Genomic DNA, 16,717 nt, shown 5'->3' with positions numbered 1-16,717 from the left:
CCACCTCTGACAACTGCAGGGCTGTCCCCTCCCTGACACACTCACCCTCCCTCCCCAGGATGGGGCATGTCCCTCAGCCAGCAGCGCCCTCACTGCCCCTGCACCCTGGGCAGTTGCCTCCCATCTATGGGGCAGAGCACCCTGGGGGTCTGGGCTGGGCGAGGTGGACCCTGGAGGGGCACCCACCACTCCCATGGGCAGGGGAGGCGGAGGCGGGCACAGCCTAGCAGGGTTCGGGCTTGGCCTCCCAAAGTGTTGGAATTGCAGGCGTGAGCCACCGCAACACCAGAATCTTCCATTTGTTTATCTAAAGGGTATTGTGAGCTTATGGCATAATGCTTTCACCCCCTGTAATGGTTGGGGTGCTGCTGATGAATTTGGGGCTGGTTTTCTTAAACTGATTTTTATCATTTTAATTAGGCTTTTTGGGAGGATGATTGTGAGCTTCTTTCTGCCATCTCAATTTAGACATCTACCTTTGAGGTCATTTGGAAGGATAAAAAGATGGTGCCCGATGATGACATGGTGACAGCCCTTCTTGGAAGAGGGATGTGGATTCAAACAGACAGGGAGGAATGCATTAGAATGGGGTCCATAGAGTGTAGGATGTGGCAATGGAAGAGTAGACTGAGCGAGATTCAGAGCAACATAGAATAGAGGTCAGCACACCACAGCCCGTGGGCTGCCTGTTCCGATAAATAGCATTTTGTCGGAACATGGCCATATAATTCATTTTCAGATTGTCTGTGGCTGCTTTGTTGCTACAATGGCAGAATTAAATAGTTGCAATAGAGACCACATTGCTTGCAAAACTGAACATGTTTACTCTCTGGCCCTTTGCTAATACTGGTTGACCATCTCTGACTTAGAATGTCACATTGAGAAGCTTCAAATTATTCCTGTGGGTTGGGGATCTAGGGAACTATTTTCACTATGGTCAGCTCTGAGTTTTAGAAAATTCCCCAAATGCTAATATGTGATTTTCCCTGTAGCAGGACATAAAGAAAGCAGAAATCCAAGTAGGGGACAGGTGGGATGAAAAGAGAAGATTCAGGAGTGGAGAGAGATGATGTTGGAGGGTAAGTCAGGGAAGACATATATGGTGGGGTTTTGAGCAGCAAGTGAGATGGACATGTTGCTGATATAGTTCCAGAGATCAAATATCACTAATGACTTCTGTTCAAGGGGGAAGGAACCAGTATGCACCGAACTCTCACTGCACCAGGACTGGCGTTTTCCATGTGTACTTTTATTTAATGCTCACAGCATCCCTATGAGATAGGACTTCTTATACCTGCTTCACAGAGAAGAAAATGGAGACATGGAAGGTTAAGGAGCTTGTGTGACATCATACACTTAGCAAATGAAAGAGCACAGATTTGATTCCACGACTCTCTGCTTGCAAAGTCTAAGATGATGTTAATATAGCAGGAAACTCACATAATGTCTATAAACCCATTGCCTGTGGGGTGTTAAATCTCCAAGAATCAGCCTTTGGTCCCCGACCTGTAGAGGATGTGGATCTTCTAGCTGAGCCTGATGCTCTTGTGGGTTTCTCACTGGGTCCTGACCTCTGAGTATTCGGTGGAGGTGTCCTTGGAAGGATTCATCCCATGAAAGTTGAGGGAAGCATAATGCAGCTCCTCATCCATCTCCACAGTAGGGGCGGCACCTGAATAGCTTGAGGTTTCAGTGGGGCCATGTAACTTGGACTTCTTCTGGTGTTTCTTATGGAGAGGAAAGAAGGGGGTTAGAGCAGGGCAGTGAGGAGGGGGACCAGGAGAAGGCAAAGAGGGTCAATGAAGTAAATTTGACTCTGACAGAACATTTATTCACTCTTTCATTCTTTCATCAAATGTTAATTAATTAAGGCTCTACTTATTCATTATCTAACACATGTAGCACGTATTGATTGATTCCCAATTCTCTTGAATACTCACAGAGACTAATGTGGAAAAATTCTGGGCAGCTACACTGACATCGTCTTTGGCATCTATTATTTTAATCCATTTTACAGACCAGGAAACTAGGTCTCAGAGAGCTTAGGTAATTTCCAAAGTCACACATCTGTTGACCCTGAACTCGGTCCCAGGTCTCTGGGACCTCCTATGTGCTGGGCACTGGATCCTCAGGAGGGATCAGAGCAGAGCAGGGGCCCTGTGATTTCCAGTACTGCAGGGGATGAAGACAGAAACAGACTGGTAATTGCAAATTGTGACAGTGTGCAGATGAACAGGAGAGAGTAGAATGATGGAGGTCTAATAAAACCCAGCCTTTTCCTTGTGGAGCTCATGGTGTGGTAGGGGAAGCTATGGGAATGCAGTTAGTTCAAGTGGTGCAAAGCCCTACACAAACAGGGAACATGGTATCATAAGAGACACAGGAGCAGATGCTGGAGAAATGGCAAGTCTACAGGGTACAACCATTTGCTGGTGCAGGCCCATTTCTTGGTTCTAGATTTGAGGCAGTGTTTCTCAAAAGAGTCCTTCAACTCACAGTTTCTGCCTCTTCTCCTCCCATTCTCTCTTGAACTCTCTCTAGTCAAGAGATCTTCCTCCAGCAGAAAAATCAGATCTGCTTTGCTGTCATACCACTTAGCTACATTCAAATAGCCATTTCTCAGATTCCATCTTACCAGACTTACCAGCATTTGAAACAAATGACCAACCTCTCCTCCATGAAGCCCCATCTTCCCTTGGCCACCAACACTACAGCCTGCAATTTCCTGGTCATTGGCTCCTATTCATTCTCAGCTTTCTCACCATTTACACCTCATCTCCCTAACATTAAATGCTGGAGGGTTCCAGGGCTGTGTCTGTGGACCCCTTCTCTTCTTTGTAGATTCATCGATTATTGGATGTTGATAGGGAAGCTCCCAACCTCTGTGTCTCCCACGTGGATCCGTCTTCTGAGCTCCAGACACTTGCCTGCTACTTGTCATCTCCACATGGATGTCTCAGAGGCACCTCAAACTTACGGTAACCAAAATAATGTTTGATATACACTTGAAAATAGACTTCTCCTTCAAGGATGGCAATTTTAATCATTGGCAATTTGATTTTTTAAGTATGAATTCTGAGTTAACCACATGAACATCATCATTGGCATCTATAGACATCTATGACATCTATGGGGTCTTCTTGGACATCCATGACATCTATGATATCTGTGGACCCACCTATGACATCTGAGACACTTATCGAGCAGAGCCCATGAGCTATCTTTGCTCATGCCTTGCATGCACTCCATCACTCCACTTGCAAATACTGTTGACTCCACCTTCAAGATGTATCCAGAACCCAATTTCTCCACATCAGATTCATTATTCTTACTTGGGACTAAGTCTGAGTCAGTCATCTCTTGGCTTGATTATCTGTGTATCTTCTATTCTGGTATCTTCTCTTCTATACTACATACTAGAGTTTCTCACAGAGCAGCCAGAGTGACTCCCACTAAAATGAGTGTCAGTTCATGTCACTCTTCTGCTCTAAACGCATCAATAACTATGATGGACTTAGGATCCTGCAATATTTGCAGCTCCTATGTCTCTTCAACTTCATTTCCTACCTACCATTGTTCAGTCCACACTCCACCCCCAACACGTAACTCTGCCTTATCCACACTGTCCTACTTTGTTTCTCTAAAACATCAGATGTGTTCCAGCCTCAGAGCCATGGTACTTGCTGCTTCCTTGATGATTCTCTACTGCTCATACTGTACTCACTTTCTTTCTGCAGGTGTTTGCCCAAAGGCCATTCTGTGGCCCCCAGGACTGTCCAATCCGTTCTCCCATTTCATTTCCTGCCATAGCACTTATTTCATGCCTATTTCATGTATATTTGCACTACTTATTTGTTCATTATTTTCATCCCTTTCCCCAATAAATGTTAAGCCCCCGATAGGAGGAATATTTTATATTTGTAAACTGTGTGTTTATAAAAATACAGAATGGCACAAGGACCTAGAACAATTGGAAAATGGGATTATATAGATATTTCAGAATGAATGGGTGCTGGTTGACCCTGTGTTCAAAAACTTTACTGTGGTGTTCACTTTAGTCAGAGTTAAATAAATTAAAAAAAAATCAGAGCTTGAAGGATGCACTGGAGTTGGGCAGGTAGCTATTAGGCATATGAGGAGGAGGGGACAGCCCAGCAATGATTCTGAGATGAAAAAGCTTGCCCTGCTTGAGGTGATTGAGTGGCTAATGTTGGGGGAGCATAGCACTGAAGGGGACTCTGGTTTTCCTGCTCCAAATGCCAGACCAAGTTGTTGGAATGCCAATCTTTCAGGAGTATAGAGAAGCAGTGCATTTCAAACTTGGGAATGATGGGACAATGACCTTTTAGGGAGGTGATGCTAATGTTCTGGAGAGGAGAAATGGGAGGTGAGGCTGCAGCAGAATAAGGAGTAAGAGGGGCTCTCGGCTTGGAAGGAGTGGTTGTGTTAAGCCATGTTCAGAGGAAGCTCAGACATGCATCGTAGCATACTGGCACAGGAAGAGATGGAGGACTGGGACAGGAGGGGGCCATGTCTGTGGTTGGGTAATGGGGACAAGAGTGCCATTAGTGAGATGGAGAACCCATCAGGAGAAGTATGTTTAGGGGTGTGTCAACCAAGTGTTTCTGATGTTTTGACATCTGGGGCATTGCTGACCCTTGAGAGACTGCCTTTCCCAAGGATAGTAGATTTCTAGAGCTAATAAAGGACTTGCATACAAGTGCACCTTTCATGTGCAAACCAGTCAATCTAAAGCCCACACTACCAGCTGGATCCTTTATTGAGCTCTTACACTCCAGACCACAATCCTCCTTAATAAACCCAGGGCCATGTACCAGACAACTAGAGACAACTCCTATACCCCAGAGTCTGCTGAAATTGTTCTAAGTAGCCAATCCTAAACCTGCCTAGCTTGCTTACCCTGTCTTGCCCATTCTTTTCCATGAAAGCCACAGTGAAGGCTCTTCTCCCATTTTCTCCTTGCTCCCTCTGCTTCCTGACTGACCCTGGTGCTTCTCCATTTGGCCTTGCATGGTGTGGTGTGCCCTCTCGGGAACGGTGAATAAGAAACTATTTTTTTTTTCTTTTTGGGACAGAGTCTCGCTCTGTCGCCCAGGCTGGAGTGCAGTGGTGCTATGTCGTCTCACTACAAGCTCTGCCTCCCGGGTTCACACCATTCTCCTGCCTCAGCCTCCCAAGTAGCTGGGACTACAGGCGCCAGCCACCACATCTGGCTAATTTTTTGTATTTTTAGTAGAGACGGGGTTTCACCATGCTAGCCAGGATAGTCTCGATCTCCTGACCTCGTGATCCGCCCGCCTTGGCCTCCAAAGGTGCTGGGATTACAGGTGTGAAACACTGTGCCCGGCCAAGAAACTATCTTTTCAATGGCCATCATCTCCTGATCTGTTGGCCTCAACGTACCTGAAAAATATTAAAACCTACACTGTTAAACAGGAGGAAAGACAATAAGCTCAGTTCTGGAAATGCTGAATGGGGCATGACTGTGGGCCACATTGGGAGGAGGTGTCTGCAGGACAGACTGGATGCCAGGATGCCCCATCACTCACCGGGGAGGCTGGCCCTGTGGTAGGGTGGGTGTCATTCCTGCCCACTGCTGTCCTGGCTGCTTTCCTCCTGTGGGTCTTCACTCTGATGGGAGACACCAGGGTCTTTGAGCCTGGTTTTCTCAGGCTGTGGGGCCATTGTTATGAGCCTGGAATGAGGGACTTTGGCAGGTAAAGGGTGGGATTAATCCAGGAGCCCTCAAACAAGACTTAGTAACAAGGTCTCCCTCTACCTCCCACTCCTTGGACATCTGAGATCAGGGCCCTAGAATAGACCCATGCCTAGCCCAGTGGCTACAGGCTGGATTCTGTACATCATCACACCCCCTGCCCTTTCTCCAGCCCTCAGAGCCCCTCCAGGACCCTTCTACACCAGGTCCATCCTCTTCACCTCTGGCCCATGCCTGACCCAGAGAAAATGCTCACATGAAGAAGATGAGGCAGAGACAAAGAGCGAGCAGGGCTGTAATACCAGCTCCTCCAACGGCCCCATGAACCACTCCTGCTCTGGTCTCTTGTTTCCCTGCAGACAAAAAAGACTTGGGGTGAACTCTAATCTAGATAAACAGGTATGTGTATCCTCCTCTCCAGCATGTAGAGAGGGGTGACTTCACCTCCAAAATGGGGTTTAGCTCCTAGATCTTCCCACCCATCATAGACATCAATATTGACCACGACCATGAGATGAAGTACACAGTGCACCTGACACCTCTTGTCCCACCCTCTCTCTCTGGTGCACAAAATACCATCTCTCCTAGGACTCAGGTTCCTCTCCACCCTGGATCTTTCTGAAATGAACCTCAGACATAGCCCCTGAAGGACTGTGAAGCTCTGAGCCTCTTGGATGAGAGAGAAAGCACTGGAATGCTGATAGGCCTTGTCTCTTCTTTCTTCCCACTGGCCCCATCACTTAGGGTCAAAGGTGGTCCTTTTGGCCTTCAAAAGGGCCTGGAAGCAGGGTGGGGCAGGGAGGTGGTTCTCAGACCTTCTTAGACCCAGACAGTTCTCCTGGACCTGCCTGGCTGTGCCTTCTAGGTCCCAACATTCAGAGTCAGGGGCGTGTCTCTGAGCATCATTGTTAACAGTTTGATAACCACTACTGAGGGAACTATTCCTGCTCTCACTGGGCTCACTGTCCACTGAGGTACCAGATGCCATTATTAATTGGAATAGGGCAGTGGAGAGAGCACTGGTCTTTGTACAGAGGTCAGGGCTAAGGGTTGAGGTATGGACAGTAGAAAAAAATGCCCTAAAGAGATTTTTAAGGAAGTGTGACTATTCTATATGATACTCTCATGGTGGATTCATGTCATTATACATTTTTAAAAAGCCTGTAAAATGTACAACACCAAGAGTGAACTTTAATGTAAACTATGGGCTTCAGGTGACAATGATATGTCAGTGTAGGTTTACTGATTGTAACAAATGTACCACTCTGATGGGGGATGCTGATGGCGGGGGAAACTATGTGTAAGGGCAGAGGGCATACAGGAAGTCTTAGTACCTTCTGCTCAATTTCTTCATGAAAAATAAGATTCATTTATAAATGCTCCCAAGATGATCAGCGACTAGAAGTTTCCACTCAATTTTGCTGTGAAACGAAAACTACTCTGAAAAATAAAACCTATTAAAAAAATGCCCCCATTGGAGCAAAATGGCTCACTGGAGGTGCCTGGAGCTCATCCTCCCCCATGTCACCAGACAAGAAAGGACCAAGGCAATGAATAAACCACAGCAAAGATTTGAGTGGAGTGTCAAAGGGAGAGTAGTGTAGTGCAGCAAGGGAGTGGAGAGTTACCTGTGGTAATTGGAAACCCAGGAGGGCAGCATGGAGGCACCCAGGCTTTGCAGCTCCATCTCCCCAGCCCAGATTGGTTTGTCCCAGAGACAGGAAGGATTTCCCCTTGTAGGGAAATGATAAGCAGAAGAATCCAACCAACCCCCAGTGCCACTGCAGATACCTACATTCCTTACTACAGGTTAATCTTACAGTCCTCACAAGCTCTGAGCACAATTGGAAGAGCTGCCAGGAATTCACACAGCTGCATGGTTCCGGATTAGGAGCATTTGGTGTGCACTCCCAACTCCCTAACCAGCCCCTGTGGGCAAGCTGCTACAACACAGAACCATCTTGAGACCACAGCCGTCTCTGGAGTGCACCCTCCTCTGGGGGCCAGTGGCATGCACCTCTTTATCATTGTAACTCCATCTTCATTCCACTAAACCTGCAGTAGTGGCTGAATACCACAATTAGAGCTGCATGGAGCCTGGGCCCAGCATTGGCTGGGACTCTGGCCCTGAACAGCAGAGAAACCAACCCCTGCTGCCCGTACTTCCAGCTGGAGGAAAGGTCTTATAGTCCCACTCAGGGCGAACACACAATTGAGTTGGCCAAACTACTGTGCATGCTCACCTGAATGGGAGAGACCTCTGAGCCAACAAAGAGTTGATACATCCCCAGGCTGGGGTAGTGGTTATGTGCTCACACACAGGCTCTGAGAAACAGCCTTATGGTGCCCAGCCGCCTTCTGTGGACATGACTCTGGCCTGCCCAAAGGCCACTCTCCCACAATTAGGGCCTGAGAAACAGCCTTGCGAGCCAACCCTTTTAGACATGACCCCAGGCAGATTGAGCAGCTGTGTGCTTGCATTCCAGGCCTGAGAAACAGCCCCATGGGCTACCACTGGCTGGTACACCCCCTAGGCCAGCTGAGCAGTCTTACACTCACATCCCAAACCCTAGATAAAGCTCTGAGTGCTACTCCTGGCAAAAACACACCTAGGCCAGCCAAGAGTCATTCAGCTTCATCTCAGCCCTGCAAAACAGCCATGTTGACACCTCCAGCAGATATGCCCCCAGGTCAGCCAAGTAGTTGGGCACCTGTGTCCCATTGTTTTAATTCATGGCTTGAAAGAGAAATTTAACAGAGAGATAGATACTATATAAAAGAACAAAGCAGAACTCCTACAGCTGAGAACTCAATAAATGAAATAAAAAACCGCAATCGAGAGCTTCAACAACAGGCTAGGTCAAGAAGAAAAAATAATTTCTGAACTTGAAGACAGATCTTCTGAAATAACACAGGCAGGTAAAAATAAGAGAATAAAATAGAACGAAGGAAGCCTACAGGACTCATGGGACACAATCAAGCAAATATTCACATTATGGGATTTCCAGGAGGAGAAGAGAATGGAAAAGGTGTAGAAAACATATTTAATCCAATAATAGGTGAAAACTTCCCAAGCCTTGGGAACTAGAAGGACATCCAGGTCCAGGAAGCTCAAAGTACTCTCAAAATATTCAACCCAAGCAAGTCCTCTCCAAAGCTCATTATGCCAAATTGTCAAAAGTCAAGTAAAGAATTGTAAAAACAGCAAGGTAAAAGTATCTAGTCACATATAGGATTATCCTTATTAAACTAACAGTGAGTTTCTCAGCAGTAACATTATAGGCCAGGATAGAATGGGATGACATACTCAAAGTACTGAAAGATAAAAAACTTACCAATCAAAAATACTATACCCAGAAAAGCTATCTTTCAGAAAAGAAGGAGAAATAAAATATTTCATAGATAAGCAAAAACTAAGGGAATTCTAATCACTCTTAGACTGGCCTTACAAGAAATGCTCAAGGGGCCAGGCACAGTGTGGCTCATGCCTATAATCCCAGCACATCGGGAGGTGAAGGCAGGCAGGTGGATCACTTGAGCTCCGTAATTTGAGACCAGCTTAGGCAAATGGCAACACCCTACCTCTACAAGAAACACAAAAATTAGCTGGGCATGGTGGCACATGCCTGTAGTCCCAGCTACTTGGGAGGTTAAGGCAGGAAGATTGCTTAAGCCCAGAAGGTCGAGACTATAGTGAGCCGTGATCATGCCACTGCACTCCTGCCTGGGCAACAGAGTGAGACGCTTTCTCAAAAAAAAAAAATAAATAAAAATAAATAAGAGAAGAAAAAGAAAAGAAATGCTCAAGGGAGTCTTACATCTGGAAGTGAAAAGGCAAAAACACGTGAAATTAAAACTCACCGACAGCCCATACGCAAAGAAGAAAGAGAAAGGAATCAAATCTTATCACTACAAAAAAAAAAAAAAAAAAAATCAGCCAACCACAAAAAGAAACAATAGGGGGGGAAGTAAGGAACCAGGAATATATAAAACAATCAGAAAACAATCAATGAAATGAAAATAACCTATTAATAATAATGTGTATGTAAATGGATTAAATTGTCCCATTTAAAACATATGGACTGCCTGAATGAATGAAAAGAAAATCTAGACTCAGCTTGTTGGGGTGATCAGAACCAACACCAGGCCGTGGGGGCCACGAAGTCCAGCGGAGTCAAAGGAATGAGACAAGACAAGTTAATAGTACATAAAGTGAGTCCAGGGGGCCGACGCTAGTATGGAGGCTGTGAAGGCCCCGAGCTCTGGGAGCCCAAACTATTTATTGGTAATCAAACAAAGAAGCAGGTGGTGAGGACGTGCGGAAGTGGGGATAGACAAGTGAGAACGTGAGGACATTGGGGTAGAAAGGTAGCGGTGCATCAAGCATAGCTGTGACGGTTTAGCATATGCTCTGCTACTTGAAATAATGGAGAACAAGTTATTTTCACTCAAGATACAATCAATTTATGATCCTGGGAGAGCAAGGAGCAAGGGGCCAGCAAGTCTGGACACATTCCAGAGGCTAGAAGGGGTTGTATGCCCAGAGCCCTGGATTCTTTCCAAGCCACGAGGGGTTTTATGGGCTTAGATTGCAGTGTGGCAGGGCAGCCTTCCACCCTTAGGCACAGAGCTTGGTGTTCCATAGGCCACGAGGGGTTTGAGACCCTGGACCCAGGACATGTTCCAAGACTCCTTTACATTATATCAGACAAGCAAGCCCTGCCTCAGCCCTTCTACCAACACAGCTATATACTGCTTACAAGAAACTTATCTCACCTATAAGGCACACATAGACTGAAAAGGAAGAGATGGAAAAAGATATTCTACCCAAGTGGAAATGAAAGGAAGCAGGAATAGCTATACTTATCTCAGACAAAATGGACTACAAGTCAAAAGCTGTAAAGAGACAAAGAAGGACATTATATTATTATAAAGGGGTCAGTTCAGCACTATAATATAACAACTGTAAATATATATGCACACAACACCAGAGCACCCAGATATGTAAAGAAAATATTACTAGATATAAAGGGAGAGATAGACTCCAATACAATAATAGTTGAGGACTTCAACGCCCCACTCTCAGCATTGAACAAATCATCTAGACAAGATTAACAAATAAACACTGGATTTAAACTGCACCATATACCAAATGAACCTAAGATATTTACAGAACATTTCAACCGACAGCTGCAGAATACACATTGGTTTCATCAGCACGTGCAACATTCCCAAGGATTGACCATATGTTAGAACACAAAACAAGTGCCAAAAATTTTAAAAAATCAAAATTGTATCAAGTATCTTATTTGACTACAATTGAATAAAACTAAAAATCAATACCAAGGGAAACATTGCAAACTATACAAATACACAGAAATGAAACCAAATGATTCTAAATGACCAATAGTGAAGGAAGAAATTAAGAATGATATTTAAAAATTCCTCAAAATAAATAAAAATAGAAATAAAATATACCAAAACCTATGGGACACAGCAAAAACAGTTTTAAGAGACAACTTGAGAGAAATAAATGCCTACATCAAACAATTAGACAAATTTCAAGTAAACCATTTAACTGTGCATTTCAAGAAACTAGAAAGCAAGAACAAACCAAATCCAAAATCAGCAGAATGAAAGAAATCATAAAGATCAGAGCAGAAATAAATGAAATTTTAAAAAAATCAATGAACAAGTTGGCTTTTTGAAAAAATAAATAAAATTGACAATCATTAGCTAAACTAAGAGACAGAAGACATAAAAATTAATAAAATCATAAATAAAAAAGAAGATGTCACAATGGTTACCACAGAAATACACAGGATCTTAGACACTACTATGAACAATATGCCAACAAATTTGAAAGTCTAGAAGAAATGGATAAGTTCCCGGACACATATAATCTACCAAGATTGAATCAAGAAGATATAGAAAACCTCAACAGACAAACAACAAGTAATGAGATTGAATGAATAATAAAAGGCCCCCCAACAAAGAAAATTCCAGGGCTGGATGGCTTCAGTGCTGAACTTTACTGAACCTTTAAAGAAAAAAAAATTATGCCAACTCTTCTCAAACTATTCCAAAAAATTGAAGTGGAGGCAACTCTTCCTAACTCATTCTACAAGGCCAGCATAACCATGACACCAAAATCAGAAAGGAGACAATAAAAAAAGAAAACTAGAGACCAATATCCCTGATGAACATAGATGGAAAAATATTCAACAAAATAGTAGCAAATCAAATCCAACAATACATCAAAAAGATAACATACCATGATAAAGTGGGATTAATCCCAGAAAGGCAAGAATGATTCAACATATGCAAATCAATAAATGTTATATATATGGCAACAGAATGAAGGACATAAACCATATGATCACCTAAATAGTTGCAGAATAAAAAGCATGTGTTAAAATTCAATATTGTTTCATGATAGAAACTCTCAATAAATTAGGTATAGAAGGAAAGTACCTCAACACAAAAAAGGCCATATATGACAAACCCATGGCTAACATCATACTGAATGGAGAAAAGCTGAAATCTTTTCCTCTAGGAACTGGATGTCCACTGTTACGACTCTTATTTTACATAGTACTGAAAGTCCTAGCCAGAGCAATTAGGCAAGAGAAAGAAATAAAAACCATCCAAATTGGAAAGGCGGAAGTCAAATTGTCTCTGCAAATAACATACAAAAACCTAAAGACTTGGCCAGGCATGGTGGCTCATGCCTGTAATTCCAGCACTTTAGGAGGCCAAAGTGGGCAGATTGCTTGAGGCCAGGAGATCAAGACCAGCTTGGCCAACATGGTGAAATTCCATCTCAAAAACAAAACAAAACAAAACAAAAACCTAAAGACTCTAACAAAAAAACTCTCAGAACTGATAAATGAATTTAGTAAATTTGCAGGATGCAAAATCAATATACAAAAATCAGTAGCATTTCTATACACAATGAATTAGCTGAAAATAAATCAGGAAGGCAATCACATTTACAATAGCTATAAAAGAATGAAGTATACCTAGGAATAAATTTAACCAAGGAGGTGACAAGCCTCAATAAGAAAAACTACAAAACACTGAGGAAATAAACTGAAGAGGATACAAACAAATGGAAAGACATTCCTTACTCATCAGATGAATTAATATTGCTAAAATGATTATACTACCCAAAGAAATCTACAGATTCAAACCTGGCTCTATCAAAATATCAATGTAATTCTTCACAGAATTAGAAGAAACAATCTTAAAATTCATATGGAACTAAAAATAGCCTGAATGGTCAAAGCAATCCCAAGCAAAAAGAACAAAGCTGGAGGTATCACACGACAAGATTTCAAAATTTCAAAACTAGAAAATTTCAAAATTTCAAAAATTGAAAGATTTCAAAACTACAAAGCTGTAGTAACCAAAACAGCATGATATTGGCATAAAAGCAGATACATACACCAATAATACATAATAGAGAACACCGAAATTAACCCACTATCTACAGCCAACTGAATTTTGACAAATGCATGAAGAACACTCATTGAGGAAAGAGCAGTTTCTTTAATAAATGATGCTGGGAAAACTGGTGCCATATGCAGAAGAATGACATTAGACTCACACCTCTCGTCCTATACAAAAATCAATTCAAAATGGATCAAAGACCTGAATATAAGACACAAAATTTTAAAAATACTAGAAAAAAACATAGGGGAAATGCTTTAGGACATTGGTCTGGAAAAATATTTTATGAGTAAGACCTCACTAGCACAAGCAACAAAAGCAAAAGTAAATAAATGAGATGATATCAAGCTAAAAAGCTTCTATGCAGAAAGGAAACAACCAACAGAGTGAAAAGGCAACCTACAGAATAGGAGAAAATATTTGTCAGCTATTCATCTGACAAGTGATTCATATCCAGAATATACGAGGAACTCATACATCTCAATGGCAAAGAAACCCAATCTCATTTAAAAATGGGCAAATTATCTGAGTAGACATTTCTCAAGAAAAGATATACAGATGGCCAACGAGTGTATATGAAAAATGCTCAACATCACCAATCACCAGGGAAATGCAAATCAAAACCACAACGAGGTAACATCACCCCAGTTGGGAGGACTATGATAAAAAAAAAAGATGAAAATTAACAAATGATGGTGAGGATGTAGAGAAGAGGGAACTCTTATATACTTTTGACCAGAATGTAAACTGGTATAACCACTATGGAGAAGAGTATGGAAGTTTCTCAAAAAACTACAAATAGAACTACCATATGATCCAGCAACCCCACTACTGGGCATTTATAGAAAGGAAAGGAAATCAGTATATTGAAGAAACGTCTGCACCTCAATGTTTATTGCAGCATTATCCACAATAGGAAGATATGAAATAAACCTAAGTGTCCAACAACAGATGAATAAATAAAGGAAATGTGGCATATATACACAATGGATTATCATTCAGCCATAAAAAATAATGAAATCTTGTTATTCGCTGTAACATAGATTGAACTAGAGGACATTATGTTAAATGAAATAAGCTAGGAACAGAAAGTTGAATACCACATGTTCTCACTCATAAGTGGAAGCTACAAGAAGTTGATTTCATAGAAATAAAAAGTAGAACAGAGAATAATAAGGGCTAGGGAGGTTAGGGGAACAATGATAAGGAGAGAGATTTGTTAAAGGATACTAGATTACACCTGGAAAGGAAGAATAAGTTCTGGTGTTCTATACCACTGTAGGATGACTATGGTTAACAATAATAGGTAGCTTCAAATAGCTAGAAAGGGGATATTGAATGTTCCCAACAACAATGAAATAATAAATGTTCAAGATGATGGATATGCTATTACCCTGATCTGATTACTATACATTATTAGTATGGAAACATCACTATGCCATCCATAAATATGTACTATTATTACATATCAATTAAAAATAAAATACCCCAAGACATTCAGAGACAGGAGGGAGACAAAGAGCATTATTTGGATGGGCAAGGAGGAAGTTGCTAGTCATCCCCAGATATCCTTTTCCAAGGTGCCTGATGTCTACCCGTGTCTAACTGCAGGCCTTGCCTCTGAACATTTGACTCTGAAAGTCCAGATCTGACCAAACCTGACACAGACTCAATGTCAGTAACAGCCCCAGGCGGGGAGGCTCCTTCCTACCTGAGCCATCTCCTGGAAAGATACCAGTTGTTGGGTTCTGTGGAACATCTAGGAGAGGAAGAGAGGATTTCCTTCAGTTGGGGGTAGAGATGAGATAAGGGTAGGCATTTCCCCTTACTCCTGCCAGAAACCACAGAAATGCAGAAGGGACAGGGCTCATGTCCTTCTGGCTCCTGAACTCAGCCAGGCCTCCAGGACACTAAATGTCCCCAGCACCAGCCCATCCTGTCTCCCCTACACCCTCAGGGACCCCAGCATCCTGACCCAGCACTTACAGGTGACATTGAGCTGGATGGTTCTCTCCGTAGTCACACCAGCTCCAGCGAACTTCACCTGACAGGTCAGGTTGGTGCCGTGGTCCTGGGGCCGTGGGGTGATTATGAGCACCGAGGAGTGAGTAGTCCTGGGGCCCAGGGAGGTGGGGGCAGCTGACAACCAGGAGAAGATCGGGGGTGTTCCCTGCTCACAGGCCCAGGACACAGAGCAGGTCAGGTTTTTGGAGTGGCCGGGGTCTAGGGCGCCAGGGATGAGGATTTTGGGCCTGTGGGTCAAGTCTAGTGAGGAGAAAGGGGGGGATGCAGAATCAGGAGGGAGGGTCCAGGTGAGGGCCTGAGAGAAGATCAACCTCTGGTCAAGCTCCCCCGCTAAGCACGACAGGCTTTACCCCTAAACCCCTCCCAGTAGCAGGGTCCCATCCCAGCCCTGCCCTGCAGTACCCAAGAACTTCCCTTGCGGCCACTTCTGAAGCCTGTGCCTCACCTGTCACATGCACAGAGAGCTGGGGAGATTTGTAACTGTATTTGGTACTTCCTCTCTCCATCCGAAAGAAGTATGAACCATTATCCCTCCTCCTGGCGTCTACGATGCTCAGGGAGCAGTTGTTCCTACTGAGATCCCCAAGGAGGCGGAATCTGCCCTGAGTCTCCTCCTGTACTTCTTGATCTGGCTTGTTTGTGGCCACTGGAGAGTCCCCGGATACAATGGGTCCTTCCCGGAACCAGTAACCATGAACTGGGGAATTCTTGTCGTAGTAGGGTATGGGATGGAAGAAAGTGCAGGGCACGAGGACGCACAAACCCTCCTGTACCGTCACTGACTCCTGCACTTGCAGCCGGATTTTTGGATCCATAGCCAGGGCCCCTGTGGGGAAACGAGGGTCAGCTCGGCCCAGCCCGACAACCCCTCTCCCCACAGCCACTCACCTGCCCACAGCAGGGGCAGCAGTAGCAGCAGCGGCATGTCTGAGGAAGCAGCTTCCTGGGCTTCCTGTGTGAGCAGAGAAGAGGAAGGGAGTGGAGGGGAAGGACTACAGGGCCGGACAGGAAGCTGGGGAGGAGCAGGAGACCTCAGCCCTGCATGGAAGAGGAACCTCAGACCCACACATGCTCAGAGCTTGTCCCCTCCACACAGATTGACCCTCATGGGCCAGAGATGCCAGAGACCCGCCCAGAGATGGGAGGAGATGGAGCAGAATCTGAGTCTTGCCTTCCAGGAGCACCAGAGCCTGGATCAATACCTTCGGGGCCATCTGAGACATGCGAACCCCATGTCTAAAGTCCTTCCACTCTGAGGTGCTTTTCTGTGCACAACTGTTTACACCAGGGCTGATCACTGCTGGCCTGGCCGGAGTCGCAGCCTCACCTAGATCCATGGGGTGTTTAGTCCAGCAGGAAATAGGATTCTATAGGGTCCGTGTGAGTGTCTGGGGCAGAGAAACAAAGAAGAGTCCTAGGTAAAGTGAAGGTGGCAGCCATTCATTTATTCATTCATTCACTAAAGATATAGTGAGTGACAGAGCAGGAGCACCGTCATCTCGG

General features: G+C 44.1%; 1 protein-coding gene across 1 annotated transcript; it reads right to left on the bottom strand.

Moving 5' to 3' along the window:
* Positions 1 to 1,228: 1,228 nt before the first annotated feature.
* On the bottom strand, positions 1,229 to 16,197 carry LOC100983058 (myeloid cell surface antigen CD33). The gene is made up of 7 exons (XM_008966196.3): positions 16,103 to 16,197; positions 15,660 to 16,040; positions 15,176 to 15,454; positions 14,901 to 14,948; positions 5,994 to 6,090; positions 5,571 to 5,652; positions 1,229 to 1,727 (listed from the first exon to the last, which is right to left on the bottom strand). The coding sequence occupies exons 1-7, from the start codon at positions 16,137 to 16,139 to the stop codon at positions 1,557 to 1,559; spliced, it is 1,095 nt and encodes a 364-aa protein (XP_008964444.1). The 5' UTR covers positions 16,140 to 16,197; the 3' UTR covers positions 1,229 to 1,556.
* Between the last annotated feature and the right edge of the window lie 520 nt (positions 16,198 to 16,717).

This window comes from Pan paniscus, chromosome 20 (genome assembly GCF_029289425.2).
Source record: "Pan paniscus chromosome 20, NHGRI_mPanPan1-v2.0_pri, whole genome shotgun sequence".
Taxonomy (NCBI): Eukaryota; Metazoa; Chordata; class Mammalia; order Primates; family Hominidae; genus Pan; species Pan paniscus.
The sequence above is the reverse complement of the archived record's forward strand: the minus strand, read 5'-3'. Positions and strand labels throughout refer to the sequence as shown.

Bases quoted from the DNA above. Each gene is read 5' to 3' on its own strand.
- LOC100983058 (XM_008966196.3), bottom strand. From the start codon at position 16,139: ATGCCGCTGCTGCTACTGCTGCCCCTGCTGTGGGCAG. The intron at 16,041-16,102 runs GTGAGTGGCTGT...GTTTCCCCACAG, and splicing joins GCTGCCCCTGCTGTGGGCAG to GGGCCCTGGCTATGGATCCA. The intron at 5,653-5,993 runs GTGAGCATTTTC...GTCTCCCATCAG, and splicing joins CTCTGCCTCATCTTCTTCAT to AGTGAAGACCCACAGGAGGA.